Source organism: Pagrus major, chromosome 16 (genome assembly GCF_040436345.1).
Source record: "Pagrus major chromosome 16, Pma_NU_1.0".
NCBI lineage: Eukaryota > Metazoa > Chordata > Actinopteri > Spariformes > Sparidae > Pagrus > Pagrus major.
In genome coordinates, this window is record NC_133230.1 from 30,932,608 (window position 1) to 30,954,561 (window position 21,954).

Here is a 21,954-nt window from a genome sequence, read left to right on the forward strand (position 1 = left end):
TTTTCATCAATTAACAAAATGCAGTGAATGAACAGAAGAGATATCTAAATCAAATCAATATTTGGTTTGCCTTCAAAACAGCATCAATTCTTCTAGATACACTTGCACACAGTTTTTGAAGGAACTCGGCTGATAGGTTGTTCCAAACATCTTGGAGAACTAACCACAGATCTTCTGTGGATGTAGGCTTCCTCAAATCCTTCTGTCTCTTCATGTAATCCCAGACAGACTCGAACAAGTGAGTTTTGAGTCTTTTGCGGAACATGGCGAGTGACTCTGCTGTCCTGATATTGGTCGGGAGTTCGTTCCACCACTGGGGCACCAGAGCAGAGAAGAGTCGCGACTTCGCTGAGCGGCCTTTGTTTGCTCTTAGCGATGGCGGTACCAGCCGGCCAGCTGACGTAGTAGAGCGAAGTGCTCGCGCTGGGGCGTGTGGTCTGACCGGTGTTTGGAGGTAGATGGGTGCAGTTCCGTTGACGGCCTTGAAGGCCAGCACCATGGTCTTGAATCGGATGTGGGCTGCAAGAGATGCAGCCCACATGCAGATGAGATGATGCGCAGTTGTCCAAGCGGAGATGTCTGTCAGACATTCCGAGATGCGCGTGGCAATGTGGGTATTGGAGGATGGGGGAAAGGAGAGGAACAGTTGGGTGTCGTCAGCATAACAGTGGTAAGAGAATCCATGTGATGTGATTGCAGAGCCAAGTGATCTAGTGTATAGTGAAAACAGAAATGGTCCTAGTACTGAGCCTTGAGGGACACTAGTTTCCAGAAAGCAGGGTTTGGACAAGGAGCCATTCCACGGGACCTGAAAGGTGCGATTTGTCAGGTATGATGTGAACCAGGTTAGAGCAGAGACGATCAAATCAAATCAAATCAAATCAAATCAACTTTTAAAGCTAAAGACTGAGGGAATAAAAACGACTAAAACATTAAAATAAAACAATAAAACAGTATGATAGGGTAAAGCTGATGGATTAAGAAAGTAAAAGCTAAATTAAATAATATAAAATAAAATAATAAAAAATGTAAGAATAGGGGTATGAGCATAAAAGGAATTAGAAAGAATTAAACAAGCTCAGTTAAAAGCTTGATTAAAAAGATGGGTCTTGAGCCTCTTTTTAAAAACATCAACAGTCTCTGCGGCCCTGAGGTTCTCCGGCAGGCTGTTCCACAATCGGGGGCCATAATAACTGAATGCAGCCTACCCGTGTGTTTTAGTTCTTACTTGTGGTATGGTTAAAAGGCCGGCACTGGAGGACCTCAGGGTCCGCGAGGGTTGATAGAGTAAAAGTAGTTCAGATAAATAAGAAGGCCCGAGACCGTTAAGACATTTAAAAACTAATAAAAGAACCTTAAAATCGATCCTGAAGCGCACAGGGAGCCAATGCAGCGATTTTAAAACTGGTGTAATGTGCTCCCGCCCTCTGGTCCTCGTCAGCACGCGTGCGGCTGAGTTTTGTAGTAATTGTAGATTATACATGTTCTTTTTGGGAAGACCAGAGAGCAGGGCATTACAATAATCTAAACGACAAGAGATAAAAGCATGCGTCAGCACCTCCGTGCTGGCCTGGGAAAGAAACGGGCGGACTCTGGCTATATTCTTAAGATGGTGAAAACCTATCTTTGTTATGTTTTTGATGTGTGGAATAAAAGTGAGCTCAGAGTCAAAAATCATGCCCAGATTTTTTACAGATTGTGATGGTTTAAAATCATGTAACTTTGGTAAAAGTTTCTCTCTCTGGCCTTCAGGACCAATGACTGAAACCTCTGTTTTGTCCTGGTTGAGCTGCAGGAAGTTTGCTGCCATCCATGACTTAATATCTAAAATGCAGTTAAAAAGGGCATCAATTGGCCTTGTGTCATCAGGAGACACGGCGATGTACAGTTCGTATCGTGGGCGTAACTATGAAAGCTGATGCCGTGCCTCCTGATGACGTTCCCAAGGGGAGGCATGTAAAGATTAAAAAGAGTTGGACCTAAAATTAACCCTTGGGGAACTCCACACTTTGTCTCGTGGATTGTCGAGGAACATGTATCCATACTTACAAAAAAACTTGGATCAGTAAGGTAGGACGTGAACCAGTTAAGAACAGTACCAGAGAGGCCGACCAGGTTCCTCAGTCTGTTTAATAAAATGTGATGGTCTACTGTATCGAAGGCGGCAGTTAGATACAGTAGTACCAAGACTGTGAGTTTATGATTATCTAAATTGCTTCTGATGTCATTTAAAATCTTTAAAAGGGCTGTCTCTGTACTGTGGTTCATCCTAAAACCAGACTGATGGCTCTCTAAAATATGTTTTGAGTTTAAGAGATCATTCACTTGATTAAAAACAAGTTTTTCTAAAATTTTACTTAAAAATGGTAAGTTGGATACAGGCCGATAATTATTTAAAACATTGGGGTCTAAATTGCTCTTCTTCAGAAGGGGCTTCACCACCGCCGTTTTAAAGGAGGTGGGGAAGACACCCGTCTGAAGAGAGCAGTTCACCATATATAACAGCTGTTCCTCAAAGAATCCATAGAGTGTTTTAAAAAACGGTGTGGGAATTGGATCTAAAAGGCAGGTTGTGGGCTTTACTCGGGAGAAAACTCTACCAAGTGTCCTTGCATCAACCAGGGCAAAACTTTCCACAGGTGAAATCAATGAAATCAATGATCCAGGTGTGTCGACACTTAAAAACTGTTGGGATAAAAGACTGGATCTGATGTCATTGATTTTTCTTCTGAAGTGGTCTGCAAAGTCCTCGCAAAGGGCGTTGTCTGGTGTCTTGGAGGATCTTTTAAATTTTTTGTATGTTAAAAGATCAATTGTGGAGAATAAGAATTTGGGGTTATTTTTATGATCATGGATTAGTTTTTGGAAGTGGGAGATTCTTGCCTGTTTGACTGCGTTATTGTAAGTTTTGAGGTGTTCACGTAATATTTCATAATGAACTGTTAACTTTGATTTCCTCCATCTCCTTTCAGCACTCATTCCCTTTTGAGTTTTTTAATTTCCTCAGTTCTCCACGGGGGTGTAGGTCTTGTTTTAATTGTTTTGATTAAATGTGGAGCCACTGAGTCCAGTGTTGACTTTAATTTATTGTTAAAGCTGTCAGTGATAAAATCACAGGGTGCTGGTAAAATTTCGGCAGGAGTGCTCTGTAAAATCTGGATAAAATTTGCAGCCACTTCAGAAGTTAGGTAGCGTTTCCTCACTGTTCTCACAGGGGCCTCCCGCTGATTAAAACTGGTGATTGTAAAAAACACACAAAAGTGGTCAGATACAGCCAGGTCCACAACAGAGGGCGCACCAATGGACAGGCCATAGGATATAACCAGGTCCAAGGTGCGCCCCCTGCTGTGGGTTGGCTGCGTGACATGTTGCTTAAAATCAAGGCAGTGTAAAAGGTTTAAAAATTCTCTGGACATTGAATCTGAAGAGATGTCCACATGTAGATTAAAATCACTGGTTATTAAAATTCTGTTAAAAGTGGTATGAATAAAAAAAGTTCTGAAAACTCCCTAATAAAAAGAAGTGGAGTACTGGTGGGGTCGGTACTGTGCTAAAAACGAAGGCATGATACTCAAATGATGAGTAGCTGTTAAAAAAGACTTCGTTGGAGTGCATGGTGTTCTTTGTAATTGAAGCAGTACCGCCCCCTCTTTTGCACCCCCTAGTTGAAAATAAAAAGTTAAACTTTGGTGGGGAAGCCTCAGTGAGAACAACAGCTGCATCAGTGCCAAGCCATGTCTCTGTAAGGAGAATGCTGTCCAGGTTATTATCTAAAATTATATCATTTATGATAAAAGATTTGTATAAAAGAGAGCGCACGTTCAGCACAGCCATTTTAACGTCTGCGCTGAACGTGCGCTCATCATGTTTTTCCAGAGGAATGTTAAAAACAGTGTTTGATCTAAAAACAGTCCTGGGTCTCATTTGTCTGTGTGAAGTTATGGTTTTGATTGCGTGAATATTGTCCTGTGCCACTGGAGCCACTGAGGGGGGGCGTGTATGGTGGTGGTGGTGGTGGTGGTGGTGGGGGGGGGGGGGGGGGGACTGACGAGTGGGACGAGGCTTTGGCGGCACGGAGCGACTCAGTCACTGTGAGGAGGGCTGTCTCAGTGGAGTGAGCAGTCCTGAAGCCTGACTGATTAGGGTCAAGGAGGTGGTTTTGTGAAAGGTAGGAGGACAGTTGGTTGTAGACGGCACATTCCAGGGTTTTAGAGAGGAATGCGAGAAGAGATACAGGTCTGTAGTTTCGGATGTCAGCCGAGTCTAGGGTGGGTTTCTTTAGGAGTGGCTTTACTGTAGCTGTCTTGAAAGGAGCTGGAATACGGCCTGAAGTGAGGGAGGAGTTGATCAGGGTGGTGAGGAAAGGCAAGATATCGTGCGAGATGTTTTGGAGAAGAGAGGAGGGAATCAGGTGGAGGGAACAGGTGGTGTCACAGTTAGACGACGTTAGACGTCAGTGTGAACATCTTCAGAGGAGAGAGGACTGAAGCAGGTAAGGCTGTCATAGGTGAGGGTTGGGGGAGGTGCTTTCTGGAAGGGCATAGGAGTAAATGAGGAGCTGATGTCTTTTACTTTTTTGGTAAAGTAAGTTGCAAAGTCATCCAGAGAACATGCAGAATAATTTCCTTGGGTTGGAGGCAGAGGAGTTGATCTTTGACAGGTAGAAGGCAGATTTGGCTGCTGAAACAGTTGCTGTGAAGTCAGAGAGGAGGTGGTGGTAGTGAGCAAGGTCATCAGGATGATGTGATTTTTTCCATTTTCTCTCTGCTGCTCGTACACCGATCTGTTGGTTCGCAGCGATTCAGGCAGAGAGTGTTTAAAGAGGAGAGGGAGGATAACGGGCGTCCATCTCATCAAAGAAGTCGCAGAGAGGACCGGGAGGGCATTAAATCACCAGAACGTTGAGCTTGAAAGGAAGGGTGACAGAGACAGTGTGGAATTCAAATGCAGATCTGGGTAGGTGGTCGAGGGTAAGGACCTGGTAGGACCACGTGGGTGAGATGAGGAGTCCAGTTCCACCTCCTTGACCTGTTTGTCTCGGGGAGTGTGAGAATGAGTAGGCAGTTGAGTAGGCAGTTGAGAAGGCAGCTGGAGTGGTGATAAGAAAAATTTTATGTTGATGTTGAGATCAGGGCTCTGCGGGGGCCATACCATCACTTCCAGGACTTCTTGTTCTTCTTTACGCTGAAGATAGTTCTTAATGATATTGGCTGTATGTTTGGGGTCGTTGTCCTGCTGCGGAATAAATTTGGGGCCAATCATATGCCTCCCTGATGGTACTGCATGATGGATAAGTATCCGCCTGTATTTCTCAGCATTGAGGACACCATTAATCCTGACCAAATCTCCAACTCCATTCGCAGAAATGCAGCCCCAAACTTGCAAGGAACATGCAGACACTCATCATTGTACCGCTCTCCAGCCCTTCAGTGAACAAACTGCCTTCTGCTACAGCCAAATAATTCAAATCTTGACTCAAAAATATTGATTTGATTTAGATTTTTCTTTTGTTCGCTCACTTTGCATTTTGTAAATTGATAAAAATAAACAATTATTATTTATATTTTTGAAAGCATTCCTAGTTTACAGCATTTTTTCACACCTGCCTCAAACTTTTGCACAGTAATGTATATTGATCACTACATTAAAGAACTGTGTTAAATATGTGTACATGGACATAATTACAAGAATATCAAAGACTTGGTTGACATCTTTCCCTCTGATCTCGATGCCATTTATCTCCAATATTTCATCCCCTTCAGACAGAAGTCCACTCCGTTCAGCTGCTCCACCTCGAACAATGCGACTGATCACTACACTGTCCATTTCATTACGAACAGTTGCCCCCTACAGGACACATACAGAAAGACAGATGGACATGACTGTTATTTACTGTATACTGATCCCACGGAAGATAAAGCATTTTATGAATGAATCTCTGTTACTGACACATCTATTAAAAGTTTATTTATCCTAAAGGTAAGCTTAAAATGCTTAACAGAGAGCAAAAACAGTGTATAATATTTAAAAGAGGGCACAGAATCTTCAGTTCAACTACTGCTGACATTTCCCATAAGACTTAGCTACTTGGGTGCTAAAGCTTCTAAGCCTTATAGCAGCCCCACGGCTGGGGAAAGTAGGACCTCATTACCATGATAACTTATCACACTTTACTTACTTCAAATTAGTGTTGTATGATATGGCAAAAAATCATACAGCAATCATTTCTGACAGATATTATGACTGCGACATGATTCTGATTCGTGGAAATAATCATTTTTGCATCACAATTTTCATTTCCACCAATAAAACTAGACTCAGAATCATGATGATGTTTGTTGGGGTCTAAACATTTTTTTTTTCTTACATCTGGAGATGGAGATTTGTAGGCCATCTCTGCAGCACTACAGTACATCATTATAATAGTATGTTGTCATACATTTTAACTTTATCAAAAAACTGCAGCTTCTGTGATTTGGATATTGCATTTGGCCATATGGCCATTGTGATAACATTAAGATGAATCATTCAGTCCAAAATCGAATTATATGTTTATACAAAAGCATAATTATGACTCTAGGAGACAGTTAATTTACATATTCGGTATTTTACATTTTACACAATTGTTCGCTAAATTAAAAAAAACAAAGTAAAGTAGTCTTACATGCTTTGTGACTATAAAATAAATAGACTTGAATTTGACTTTTTATGGCTTCTGCCATCTTATTCCATCCATGTTTTAGTCTATGGAGTGAGTGACACTAGCAAATACTTAACAGACTATGAAAGACTGCTGCAACTGAAATGTGCATGAAGTGAGTATGTTTTTGTCCTTTTTCTTGGCCACGCACACTCCATGCTGTATGATTATGCTGTGATGAAAAAATTTCAAGTTTCCTTTGCTGAAATTGTTTTCCAACCGTATTTACATTTGGCTTCATTTTGTCCTGTAGTGTGTTCACTGAAGCCAAAGGGTCTCCACATAACTGACAGGGCTTGAATGAGTGCTGTATCTTACCAGTGGTATGTCTTGGGCTTTCTCTATACGAGCTATCTTGACAGTCTCTCCTCCCCACTGGGTTAGTGTTTCTCCTTGGGTGAGCAGCAGCTCAGGCTGCATTTCCCTCTCTGCTATGCCGTCATGGGCCAGGAGCAATGACTACAAAACACACACACAAACACACACAAACACACACATATGACTAAGCTACATGACTGGAGCAGTGACAGTAGGGGATTCTTTTGTTTATTTGCTCTAACAGCTTTGTGTGTTCATGTGCGTCTCTACCTGGATGTGCGTGTCGGTCAGCAGGCTGTGGAGTTCGAGTCCCTCTTTGTTTTGACTTGACTGGGTGAGATTTCCGACCTAAAACCATGGCAAAACAAAACATCATTGGTATCATCACAAGAAATTCTACCATAGCTACAACCCAGTTTCCAAAAAAGTCGTGCCCCCCGCGCCAAACCACATAGGCTTCATGCCTACAGTGGAGGAAATAATTATTTGATCCCTCACTGATTTTCTAAATTTGCCCACTGACAAAGAAATTAACAGTCTATACTTTTAATGGTAGGTTTACTTTAACAGTGAGTGACAGAATATCAAATAGAAAATCCAGAAAATCACATTAAAAAAAAGATAAAAATTTATTTGCATTTCATTGAGTGAAATAAGTATTTGATCCCCTACAAACCATAAAGAATTCTGGCTCCCACAGATTAGTCCTCTCACTTTAAGAAAGTACTCCTAACCTCAATCTCAATCTTTGGCCATTGGTTTGAACTCGTTACCTGTATAAAAGACACCTGTCCACAGAGTCAATCAATCAGACACCAACCTCTCCATCATGGGCAAGACCAAAGAGCTGTCTAAGGACATCAGGGACAAGATTGTAGACCTGCACAAGGCTGGAATGGGCTACAAGACCATTGGCAAGAAGCTGGGTGAGAAGGAGACAACTGTTGGTGCGATTATTCGAAAATGGAAGAAACACAAAATGACCGTCAATCTCCCTCGGTCTGGGGCTCCACGCAAGATCTCACCTCGTGGGGTATCAATGATCATGAGAAAGGTGAGGGATCAGCCCAGAACTACACGGGCGGAGCTTGTTAATGATCTCAAGGCAGTTGGGACCACAGTCACCAAGAAAACCATTGGTAACACACTACGCCGTAATGGATTAAAATCCTGCAGCACCCGTAAGGTCCCCCTGCTCAAGAAGGCACATGTACAGGCCCGTCTGAAGTTTGCCAATGAACACCTGAATGATTCAGAGAATGATTGGGAGAAGGTGATGTGGTCAGATGAGACCAAAATCGAGCTCTTTGTTATCAATACGACTCGCCATGTTTGGAGGAAGAGGAATACTGACTATGACCCCAAGAACACCATCCCTACCGTCAAGCATGGAGGTGGAGGCTCCCAGCACGACAATGACCCAAAACATACAGCCAAGGCAACAAAGGAGTGGCTCAAAAAGAAGCACATTAAGGTCATGGAGTGGCCTAGCCAGTCTCCGGACCTTAATCCTATAGAAAATCTGTGGAGGGAGCTGAAGCTCCGAGTTGCCAAGCGACAGCCTCGGAACCTTAAGGATTTGGATAGGATATGCAAAGAGGAGTGGTCCAAAATTCCTCCTGAGATGTGTGCAAACCTGGTAATCAACTACAAAAAACGTCTGACCTGGAGGCGTGACCTGACCATGGCTGACTGAAGACGTGTTTTCACCGAGCTCCCGTTCCCACTTAATTTTATCCGATTTATCTGCAGGTTAGTTGTCCTTTTTTGACTCGATACGCTAGTACAGTGCCGAAAGACTCAACCAGACGAAGAAAAGTAAAATTTTGACAAGCTGCAATGTCGAAACAGACGAAGATTCAAGCACGAAAGGGGGCTAATGTTTTAGCCGCTAGCGCTAGCCAAGAAGAGTACCCGCCGCCACAAGCTAGCGAAACCTCACCGGCCATGGGCACGGCTGCTCTTATCCACAAGGTAACACAAAACTTCAGTGAAGTGATGGAGGAGAAACTCGATAAGTTTTCCAACATGCTAGAGAAAATTTCCTCGACCTTAGAGAGCCAGTCGAAGCGTATTACTGCCGCGGAGCAGCGTGTCTCAGATGTGGAAGAAGTAGTGACAGACCTAGAGACCAGACTCGCCTCCGCGGAAAATAAAATAAAACAAATGTCTGATGGCATGGATGATCTGGAGAACCGAAGTAGGCGAGACAATATTCGTATCCTCAATTTGGAAGAAGGCACAGAGGGAAAGGAGCCTATACAGTTTTTTGAATCCTGGCTGCCTACTGTGCTCGGATTGTCTACGAGCGCCGAGAGGAGCCGCATCAAGATTGACCGGGTGCACCGCAGCCTGGGACCGAGGGGGGCGCGTCCTCGGCCGGTGATAATAAAACTTCATAACCCCAGAGACAAACTGAGGATAATGGCAGCGGCGAGGAAGAAGTCTGTCCTGGAACACGGCGGGAGGCACATCCTCATTCATCAGGATTTGTCTCCCGTGATCAGAGGGAAACGCCGCGCCTTCAACGACGTGTGTCAAGCCCTGATAAACAAAGGCATCCGATTCGGGATGCGCTTCCCCGCTACGCTCACCGTGAACCACAACGGCAAGGAACACAGGTTCGAGGCAAGGGGGGATGCTGAGGACTTTCTGAAGACGCTGGGCTAGAGGTTGACTCGGGACTGCACATCATCTTACGTGGTTACACATCTGCGCAATGAGGTTCTGAGTAAGTTATCATACTGATACGGAGGCTATACATCTCTGACAGAGTATCAGTATGACTGGACAGCAAGGGGGGTAAAAGGACTGTTTAAAACTATATGATAAGCTATGTTAAGGTTGAGCTAAGCTAAGTTTTCTCTACGGTTATTCTTAATATTCTGAGTTAGAAATTTCTTTATATGATACAAAAAAAAAACAAAAAAAAAAAAACAACAAAACAAACTATTAAGTCGAGTTGCAGTCACAGACACTAGATTGTGGGTTGAGAGAGATGACACTACATTCATTTAAATTACCAGAATATGGACATGTATATCAATATTTGTATCTTGTGGGAGCGGGAGGGAAGTGTGGAGATCGTTTGGGGTTTTATTTTATTTTATTTTATTTTTCTTGATATTACGGGCTCTGAAGAGCTTACTGCTTGGTTCTTTGGCAGCCGTCTTGTTTTAGGGGTGATTAGAGGCTATGCTTATAGGCAGCCTATGAGTGGAATACACTCGTTTAGACCTTTTTTACATGTGGTAATTTTGGTCTCATTTGCACTATGTGTGCTTTTTCCCACAGAGAGGGCAGGTTTCACCTCTCTGCTCCAATATCATCGGGGATCTGATGCAGTTGTAGTTCAGTTCCTGCATCAGATTGATGAAGTGGAAGGTCACTTTTGTGTTCTCTATGTGGTTCTTTGTTTTTTGTTTTTCCTGACACATGCTATAGACAATGCCTTAATAGTGAGAAGACTAACTGTCAAATTTAAGTTAAAACAGGTAGGGAGTTGTATTATAAAACCCCACAGAGATTATGGCTGAATTGAACTTCGTAAGTTATAATATAAGAGGAGTTAATAATCCAATCAAAAGAAAGAAAATCCTGGGACAATTAAAGAGGTTACAGTGTTCTGTTGCTCTGATTCAAGAGACACACTTGTCACAAACCGAACACTTAAAACTGAAGAGAGAATGGGTGGATCAGGTGTACAGTGCTTCATGTGGGAGAAAAAAGAAGAGAGGAGTCGCTATACTATTTCATAAATCGGTGTACTACAGTAACGAAAAGATTTTCCAGGATGATGAAAGTCGATATGTTATGGTAATAGGCACGATTGGAGGGAAAAAAATAACTATACTGAATATATACGCCCCAAACGAAGACTGCCCTTTCTTTTTTAAAAAAATAGCAACTCTGTTAGCTGACAAAGGTGAGGGGATCATCATAATAGGAGGTGACTTCAACTGTACCCTGAATTCAAAATTGGATAGACTGCCTGCAACCAGGAAACCTCCATCCAAAATGTCTAAGGGCTTATCATATATGATGAAAGAACTGGGTCTAGTAGACATCTGGCGACAGCTCCATCCTAATGAGAGAGATTTCACTTATACGTCTCAAGTGCATGGGAGCTACTCAAGAATAGATCTTTTTTGTGTATCAAGGACTGAAATGTATAGAATAAAAGATTGTACAGTTGAACCAATTACTATTTCAGACCATGGCCCTGTGACTATGAAAATCAACCTAGGTACGGACAATCACTTCAGACACTGGAGGCTTAATGTATCCCTGCTAACAGATATGAATATTAGGCAAGAATTGAAGGAGGCTCTGACTGAATACTTTATCGTAAATGATGATGGTAATGTCTCCCCCTCAATTATATGGGATGCTAGTAAAGCCACTATAAGAGGGAAAATTATTTCTATAGGGTCCAGAATAAAAAAACAAAGACTCGCTAAACAACAGAGTTTGGAAGATGAAATAAAAAAATTAACGAGAGAACACAAACAATTTGGAAAGAAAGACGCTTTGAAAATGCTAAAGGAGACGAGACAACAACTGGATGAGGTTCTGACATATAAAGCAGAGGGTGCTCTGAGATTTACTAATAGAAAATATTATGAAATGGGTAACAAAGCCAGCAGGCTTTTGGCTTTTCAACTCAGAAAAGCCCAATCTAGCCGTGCAGTTCCAAAAATTAGGAATCCTGAAACCAATCTTATTGAGGCAGATCCCACTAAAATAGCAAACTCATTTTCCACGTACTACAAACAACTATATAAGGCTGAAGACCTTGAATTCAAGGAAAAAAGAATATTAGAGTTTTTAAAACCCCTTAAAATGAATAAACTATCAAATGAGGAGGTGGAATTTTTAATACAGCCTATCACAGAAAAGGAAATTAGGGAAACCATTCTTAAAATCAAAAACAATAAATCACCAGGAATAGATGGTTTCTCTGGAGAATACTATAAGATATTTATGAATGAACTTACACCTATATTGTGTAAATTATATAATTATGTTCTAAAATCAGGAGACCCCCCAAATTCATGGTCAGAAGCCATACTATCAGTAATACATAAGGAGGGAAAAGATCCCCTTCAATGTAATAGCTATCGCCCAATAAGCTTACTCTGTGCAGATTATAAAATCCTAACCTCTATATTAGCAGTCAGAATTCAAAGAAATATAAAAAAATTAATACAACCAGATCAAACAGGATTCATATTAGGACGTCAAGGATCAAATAATATAAGACGAGCTTTAAATCTGCAAGCAATAGCGGCAGGAGACAGTCAACCGTCAATGCTCCTCGGTTTAGATGCCGAGAAGGCATTTGATCGGGTGGACTGGCAATTTCTGAAACAGACACTAATAGAAATGGGCTTTGGGAATGAATTTGTGAACTGGATAAACCTACTATATAAAGAACCCTGCTCGAAAGTCAGAGTTAACGGTCACTGTTCTAGCTTTTTTAGGATTGAACGAGGGGTGAGACAAGGAGACTCTCTGTCACCCATCTTATTTGCTATCAGTATCGAGCCTCTGGCAGAGGCAATACGCCAAAATGCTCAAATCCAAGGGATAACAGATGAAGGAGGCTCAATTCATAAAATAGCTTTGTTCGCGGATGACATTTTACTTTTTGTAAAAAATCCACTTTCTTCCATTCCTGTCCTTTCGCTGGTCTAAACAAGGATTTATGTATTTGGGAATAATTATTACCCCTAATCCCACCCAACTATTTGAGGCGAATTATAACAAATTAATTAAACAAATAAAAAATGATGTGGCACGTTGGGAAATTGTACCGCTGTCCCTCGTAGGAAGAATAGAGACGGTAAAAATGAATCTACTACCGAGACTTCTCTTTTTATTTCAATCCCTCCCTATTAAAGTACCGGTTTCCACATTAAAAATGCTAGATAGGTTAGTTTCAACATTTATATGGCAAAAGAAGAGACCAAGGATAAGATTGAAATCTCTTCAACTACCTAAAGATAAGGGCGGTTTAGGTTTACCAAATCTCAAAAGCTATTACTGGGCTGCACAGATAAGTGCTATAGTGGCATGGATCAGAAATGACCAAGAGACAATATGGACTAAGATAGAGCAAGATTCTGTAAAGGAGGTCTCCTTAGCGGTACTCCCTTTCATAGATATAAAGTCTGTTAATAAAATCAAAATAAAGAACGAATGGATAAAACACACCTTAAAAGTCTGGACAACTGTGAAGAAAAAGCTTAAGGGACCGGAGTCGATCTCAAGGGCCCTACTGATTGTAGGAAATATAGATTTTCCGCCCTCCCTATGGGACAGTGGGTTCAGAGGGTGGGTGGACAAAGGTCTCCGTACAATTAGTCAACTTTTTATAGGGATGGAATTTAAATCGTTCTCTCAACTTCAGGAGCAATTTGGCCTCTCATCAAAAGATTTTCATAGATATCTTCAGATCAGACATTATGTCACATGTCACAAGGAAAGGGACATGGTCAGAAATAACCCTAATGAGATAGAAGAGTACTTAATCAACATTTTAGAGAAACAACACCCAACAAAAAAACATCTATCTAACATATACAAAAGACTAGTAATGGATGCTTATCAAAACACGGAATATATTAAAGAAAAATGGGAATTAGAAATGAATGTTATAATTGAAGACTCTGAATGGAATGACATGTGGGCAGGATGCCATAAGGGCATTAATAGTCAATTATGGAAAGAATTTGACTGGAAGATAAAAATTAGATTTTTTAATACTCCCCTTGTTGTTTCTATGTACGTGAAGAATTCCAGTGCAGCATTATGCTGGCGTAATTGTGGAAATACTGGAGACACCACACACATTTTCTGGGATTGCCCAGTTCTGCGTGGATTCTGGGGGGACATCAAAAGGGAGATTGATACTATGTTGGGGACAGATGTTGCTTGGGATCCAAAACTGTTTTTATTAGGAATTATTCCGAAAGATGTATACAATGCTGATCAACGATATGTACTGAGGATCCTTTTACTAGTAGCAAAGAAAATGATAACGGTTAACTGGAGAGACGTGAAGCCCCCAACCATAGGTCAATGGACCCAGAGACTGAAAAATGTCTACTCAATGGAAAAAATGACAGCCAGTTTGCAGCTGAAAACAGACATGTTTGAGCAGAGATGGTCCTGCATTACCAGATATCTGGGGTTGGAATGAGTAGAATTTTTTGTTTGTTTGTTTTGTTTTTGACTACCTGCTTGTCCATTCATTTGTTTTTATGGCAGCTGGTTTCGATATGTATGCTTTGTGATATGTTGTATGATATGTAAGGAATTGTCTTGTCTTGTTAAGTGAATTGTTTTGTCTTGTGAAGTGTTTTGAAAAATGTTGGAAAAGTTTAAATAAAGAGAAAGTTAAAAAAAAAACAAAAAAAAACGTCTGACCTCTAACTTGCCAACAAGGGTTTCTCCAGCAAGTACTAACTAATGTTTCGATAGGGGATCAAATACTTATTTCACTCAATGAATTGCAAAATAATTTATATCTTTTATTTAATGTGATTTTCTGGATTTTCTTTTTGATGTTCTGTTTCTCACTGTTAAAATAAACCTACCATATAGACCGTTCATTTCTTTGTCAGTGGGCGAACTTATAACTTACATTTATGACAATCTTTCATGAATCTTGTCTACATAATCATTAATATCTCTGAGGAAATCTGTCAACTGTCTTTGATTGACAGCTGTCACACGTCATGGTGCCCCTCACGCACAGTAGGCCGGCCTCCAGGATAAAGAAAACAGTCAGTTCATGTGGAATACCTACTGTCATTGTATCAACATGGATCAACAGAATGTTGTTTATTTCAGATTGTTTGCCCCCAGATTTCTATCAAATGACTGCATTTGCTGTAACGTTACTGTGAAGAGAGAAGTTGCAGGACAGTTTTTTTTTCCTTCTGCGAGAGTGATGATACTGACTCCCTGGTTCAACATTGCTTGCCTTCAGTGTTGACATCTACCCGATGCCTGTTGTCACAATCGTTGAGCTGCAAAGTTCCTTGTTTATATGTTTAATGCTTTACTCTTGGTCTGGATATGAAGCTTCAGTAGTGAGAAAACTCAACTTTGGTTTCTAAAGTTATAAGACAGAGTCCTCTTCATTCCATGCTTTAGTAACTAGTGTGTGACAGCCCGAAATAATATAACATTGGTTTCTATAGTTATAAGAAGGCGTCTGCCTCTTCTCAGCTTATATGCTCTACTCCCAGTGCTAATTGACCTGTAGCTATATGAAGTCTCCATAGCGCACAATAATATAGACTAAATGTAAGAGATAAAATACAGCCCTCTCCACTCCTCTACTCTCTCCTCCTCTCCTCTCGAAAAAACAAAACAAAAAACAAATCATCAGCGGCGGTCACATTTCAGTGGTAGAGGTGCGTCACTAATAGATGCATATAGGGGAAACATGGGACACTGAGTAAAACATACATTTTTAAAACATAATTGGATAGTTGTCTTATCTTTTTTTGCAAGCTAACACCTGAAGCTAGCATGGCCACATTTCAAAGCAGCCTGGATGGCATTATAGCAAACAGATCCAAGCCCTGCAAAACGAACTGAAAAAGGACCTGAAAACATTCAAAGTCGAAATTACAGCGAGAAATGAGCTGACAGAACTCAAAGAAGACATCGATCAGAAGTTTGCAAATATAACCACAGACATCGGAGAGCAAGATGAGAAGATAAGTGCTGCCTTGACGTGCACAAAAGAAATCGAGTCGTGGAGTCATGAAGCAAACTGTGCACTGCACGAAATAATGCAAGAGCAGAAAATGATAATGGACAAACTAGACAATTTGGAATCAAGGTCGCGACGGAATAACTTACGGATTTATGGCATACAAGAGGAGGCAGAATCAAAGAGCGACTTGGTTGCACAGTTTATGGATAAATGGCTCCGTGAAGAATTTTCTATAAACTCTGACCTCCAGATTCAACGCGCGCATCGAGCCTTAGTCTCAAAGCCAAAAACTGGCCAGCCTCCTAGATCGATTGTCCTCAACTTCCAGCAGTTTACTGTGAAGGAGATGATATTGAAAAAAGCGTGGGAGAAGAAAACAATCACCCTTGGTGGAAACCGGATATATTTTGACCACGACTACACAGAGAGGACGCTACAACAACGCAAAGCATAAACATACATCTTAAAGAGAGAAGGCATCTGCTTTCAGACACCTCTTAATAAGATGTGCACCCACTGGGTCAGCGGAGTGAAAACCTATGGCAGTGCAGAAGAGGCAACCAGCGACCTGCGGGAGAGAGGATACGATGTGGATAACGTGGGGATCAACACCGGAGGAACCACACTCACTGAAAGGCTCCAGTCGACCGGGACCGTGACGTGGAAACGCACTGGGAGTGGTCGCACCAGGGAGGTCAGCAGATGCGTGCGAGGACGACTGCAAGAATTTGAGCTCAGGGGAAAAAACGCAGGATGAGTATCTACATCAGTATTAACTTGAGTTAAAATTAACATGAGAATGACATAACTTGCCAAGGGAAGGTAAAGTCCAGCTGAGTGTATAGTTTGCTTTGGTGGGTCACAGAAAAATGACAGTTGGCTTAAGAGGGACTGAAACGCAGCTGCAAGGACTGGTATGGGTTTATCAATCCTACTCGGGTTAAATCTTATCACTGGATGGGGGCCCTTTCTTTATGTGAGGCTTTCCCCCTCAAAACAAAAAGAGAGTCAGCGTAAGAGGAGGGTTGTTGACATCTCTTTATGGAGGTCACTTTCTTTGTATGTAGTTAAAATAAGCACTAAACTGGTTCTGAAAATGTTACTTGTTCCTGAACGTTCAACTGAAAGCCTGTGGGGAAATCATCACAAAGTTAACAGAACTAATATTGTTTATGGATACCAAACAAGAGGAAATTAAATTCCTTTCTTTGAATGTCAATGGCTTAGGAAAGTCAAAAGAGCTAAAATAATGACCAAACTTAAAAAGGAAAAGACACAGATAATTCTCCCCCTCCTCGACCTGCACTGTTTACACCGCTTCATGTTAGGAGACAGCTGAGCAAACTCCCCGCCGGTAAGGCTGCAGGCCCTGACGGTGTCAGCTCACGGGTTCTCAGAGCCTGCGCCGAACAGCTCTGTGGAGTGCTTCATCGTGTCTTCAACATGAGCCTGAGCCTCCAGAGGGTCCCTGTGATATGGAAGACGTCCTGCCTCGTTCCAGTGCCAAAGACGCTGCAGCCCAATGGTTTCTCGGACTACCGACCGGTGGCACTGATGTCACATATCATGAAGACCCTGGAGAGACTCGTCCTGGAGCAGCTCAGGCCTATGGTCAGGCCGCACCTGGATCCCCTCCAGTTTGCCTACCAGCCCCGGATTGGAGTTGAGGATGCCATCATCTACCTGCTGAACCGTGTCTACGCCCACCTGGACAAGCCGGGGAGCACTGTGAGGGTCACGTTCTTTGACTTCTCCAGTGCTTTCAATACCATCAGGCCTGCTCTACTGGGTGACAAGCTGACGGCGATGCTGGTGGATCCCCCCTTTGTGTCCTGGATTGTGAATTACCTCACTGGCCGACCACAGTATGTGCGCTTGCGGCACTGTGTGTCAGATGCAGTGGTCAGCAACACCGGGGCCCCACAAGGGACTGTCCTCTCTCCTTTCCTCTTCACCCTTAACACCACGGACTTCAGCTACCAGATGGAGTCTTGCCATCTTCAGAAGTTTTCTGATGACTCTGCTGTCGCTGGATGTATTAGCAAGGGTGAGGAGGCTGAATACAGGGCTGTGGTGGACAACTTTGTCACATGGTGTGAGCTGAACCACCTGCAGCTCAACACAACAAAGACCAAAGAGCTGGTGGTGGATCTGAGGAGAACCAGGACACCAGTGACCCCATTTTCCATCCTGGGGCATAACGTGGACATCGTTGAACACTACAAATATGTAGTTCATTGACAATAAACTGGACTGGACTAAGAACACTGAAGTCCTTTACAAGAAGGGACAGAGCCGCCTCTATTTTCTGAGGAGGCTCCGCTCCTTTAACATCTGCCGGACTATGCTGAGGTTTTTTTATGAGTCTGTGGTGGCCAGTGCTATTCTGTTTGCTTTTGTGTGCTGGGGCAGCAGACTGAGAGTAGCAGATGCCAACAGACTCAACAAGCTGATCAGGAAGGCCAGTGACGTTGTGGGGGTGGAGCTGGACACTTTGACAGCAGTGTCGGACAGGAGGATGCTGTCAAAGTTGCAGGCGATACTGCAGTATGGCTCTAACCCTCTCCGCAACGCTCTGGTCAAACAAACATTTCTATTTCTACTTTGCACAGAGCATCTGGAACTAAAACAATTTCCCCCCGGGGATTGATAAAGTATTCTGATTCTGATAAACTTCCAACAAGAAACTCATTTATCGAAAGCAGAACACAAGAAATTAAAGAGGTTTGGTTTCAAAAACACCTTCTATAACTCACATTCCAATGCTAGGAAAAGAGAAGTAGCAATACTGATGTCTAATGTAATCAAATTTTAGCACCAAAAAGAAATAAAAGTTGTTTACTCCAGAATCGACTATTTTTTTCATGCAGAAAGAGAACAGAGATAAAATAGTGTCGGATCGGAGTGGCTGACATGTCTGATCATAGTGCCATCTATCTGAAGATTCACTTGAACTGTAGACAGAAAGATACAATATGGAGATTGAATGTGGGGATATTAAACAATAAACATGCAGACTTATCTGGAGGAAAATGATAATGGGGAAACAGACCCAGCCATATTGTGAGATGCTTTGAAAGCAGTTATATGAGGAAAATTGATTGCAATTACAAGTAACCTCAAAAGAGAAAGAACTAAACAGTATAAGATTCATTTAGCAGAATTGAGACATTTGGAACAGAAACATAAGGGGAAAGGAAAAGTTGATCCAAAAATCCAACAACGAATGAACGAGGTGAGAAAGGAAATGAATAACTTACTCCAACATGAAACAGAAACAAAGGAAAGATATTTTAAACAAAACTATTATGAATCAGGCCCCAAAGCAATGAAATTGTTGGCAAGACGTTTTTAGAAACAACGGGCAGAAACTACAGTCAATAAAATACATGACCCAAAAACAAACCAACCTAAATATGAACCAAAGGTAATTGAAAATATTTTTAGAGACTATTACAAGGAACTTTACACCCAGTCATCAGCTTCAGATCAGAGTGATATTAAGACTTTCCTCGACTCCTTGGACCTACCTTCAATAGGCACAAAGCAAAATGAACACATAACAGCAAAGACAACGATAGACGAAATTCAGAAAGCGATAGGAAAATTGAAATCAAATAAGGCACCTGGTGGGGATGGATTTACCTCTGAGTGGTACAAGAAGTTTGGTGAAGAACTGATACCATTACTCCACACTACATTTAATTGGATTATGACTAAAGACAAGATCCCTCCCTCCTGGACACAGGGCGATAATTACAGTACTCCCCAAACCATTAAAAGACAAGGAATATTGCCAAAATTACAGACCGATATCAGTATTAAATGTCGATTACAAAATGTATACTTCAATTATATCAAACAGGCTCCAAACATTTGTACCAGACTTGATTGACGAGGATCAAAGAGGGTTTGTTAGGGATAGACAAACGCAAGATAATATTAGAAGAACGTTACGTATTATACATAAAATACATAAAAATAACATACCAGCGGCTTTGATCAGCTTGGACGCAGAAAAAGCATTTGATAGAGTCTATTGGGAATTTTTATATTTAACTTTGGAAAAAGTTTTTGGATTCAACACTAAATCAATTCAGTGCATCAAGTCTATCTATAACAAACCCACAGCTAGAGTAAAAGTCAATGGCTCTCTTTCAGAAAGATTTGATTTGGAGAGAGGAACCAGACAGGGCTGCTTCTTTAGTCCTACGTTGTTTGCCCTATATATCGAGCCATTAGCCCAAATGGTCAGACAAGACACCTCAATAAAAGGAATAGAAATTAATAAACAAAAACATGTAATAAGCTTGTTCGCGGATGATATTGTAATCTATTTAGAAAACCCAGTGAATTTAGGCAGCTTACACAAATTCTTGGAAAATTTGGTTTGTATTCAGGCTATAAAGTAAATATACTCAGAACTCAAATTCTCATGTTAAACTGCTCGTCAAATCAGGAACTTAAGGAATGGAAAATAAACTGGGAAGCAAAATCAATCAAATATTTGGGCATAAACATAACTAAAGACCTTTCCAAATTATATAGAAGTAACTATGAACATATTGACAAAAACCGAAGGGAAGATATTGACAGATGGTTCACTTATCCACTGGGATTAAATGACAGGATAAATGTGGTAAAAATGAACATCTTGCCACATCTGTTATAGGTGTTCTTATCTCTGCCTGTAGATATATCAAAAGACCAATATTTTAAATGGGCTAAGTGCATATCAAGATTTGCGTGGGGAGGTAAATGACCTAGAATACGTTAAACCACACTCCAACTATCTAAAGACAAAGGAGGAATGGCACTTCCGAATCTAAAAGAATATTTTCATGCTGCGCAACTGCGCCAATTAATTTACTGGTGTAATGAAGGTTATGTAGTTTGATGGAAAGATATTGAAGTTTCTACATTAAAATACCCAATTCAAACAAGTATTGGGGAAACAGAGACCCCCACTTACATAAAAGAGGAGTATGATCTTAACCCAGTGATATCCTACACTTTAGATATATGGTATTCCACAGTGAAACAACTAAAATTAGGAAAGAAATTAGAACTACTAAAATGGATTGCTTTTGATGACAAATTCATACCAAGAAAATGTTATAATAGATTTAAACATTGGGCAGAAAAAGGAATTACAGCCATATGCACAACTATTAAATGGGTGAAATGAAAAGCTTTCAAGAACTAAACAACACATATTATCTAACTAATCAGGACCTATTACATATCTACAAATGAGGGGCTATTGCATCAAAAATATTAAAACGAATGAGGATAAAATACATCCTATCATAAAGGTACTTGTACAAGCTTATAGCAGTGCTATCCCGAAAGCTGTGTCAGTTTTATATCGCTGTTTAATGGACTCTAGAATAGATTCAACATTATATGTCAAAGCCAAATGGGAAAGGGAGCTGGGTGATGAGATTCCAGAGGTGGTATGCTATGTGGAAAACACACCAAACTACAACACGATCACTGAGATTTAGAGAATTTAATTGGAAGAATCCAATTCGTTATTTCATCACACCTAAAATTAAAAGTAAACAGATGAATGCTCAGCAGCCATGCTGGAGACAATGTAACCACATGGATCCAGATCACACACATATTTTTTGGAAATGCACAAATATACAGCCCTTCTGGAGGGATGTTAATTCAGCTCTCTGTGGTGTATTTGGACATGTAATTCCTAAATCTTGTCTTGTTCTATACCTTGGACATTTGGAAGGAAGTGTACATGTAGGAGACCAGTATTTGGTCAAGATCCTCCTGGCAGCTGAAAGGAAAGCCGTTACTAAGAACTGGCTTAAGACTGACTCTCCAAGTTACAAACAATGGTTGTTAATTATTGATGAGATACTTGTGATGGAGCATCATACATACAAGCTGAAAATGAAAGAAGATCTCTTTATAAAAGGCTGGGGGAAATGGTTGACATATAAAGAAAGACATGGTCAATAAGGTGGCCTGAACAAATACTGACACAACTACACACAGGCCCTGTTCTTTTTGTTTGTTGGTTTGTTTGTTGGTTTTGTCGTTATTGTTTTTCTTTTCCACTCCTTATCTCTGAGGAAATTGTTTTGTATTGTATTGTTGTTGTTGATAACTAAATAAAAATTGTAAAAAAAACAAAAACAAGTTAACTGGTAACAGGTGAAAGTATCATGATTGGGTAAGA

At 41.1% G+C, this 21,954-nt stretch overlaps 1 protein-coding gene across 1 annotated transcript in view; it reads right to left on the minus strand.

Annotated features, from left to right (window-relative positions):
* Positions 1-21,954, minus strand: part of LOC141010054 (protein PALS1-like) — a 131,566-nt gene that overhangs the window by 6,519 nt on the left and 103,093 nt on the right. The window contains exons 5-7 of the mRNA XM_073482840.1: positions 7,289-7,366; positions 7,019-7,159; positions 5,686-5,847 (exon numbers count right to left, since the gene is read on the minus strand). Of these exons, the coding sequence (XP_073338941.1) occupies positions 5,686-5,847; positions 7,019-7,159; positions 7,289-7,366 (381 nt within the window). The remainder of the gene's footprint in view (positions 1-5,685; positions 5,848-7,018; positions 7,160-7,288; positions 7,367-21,954) is intronic.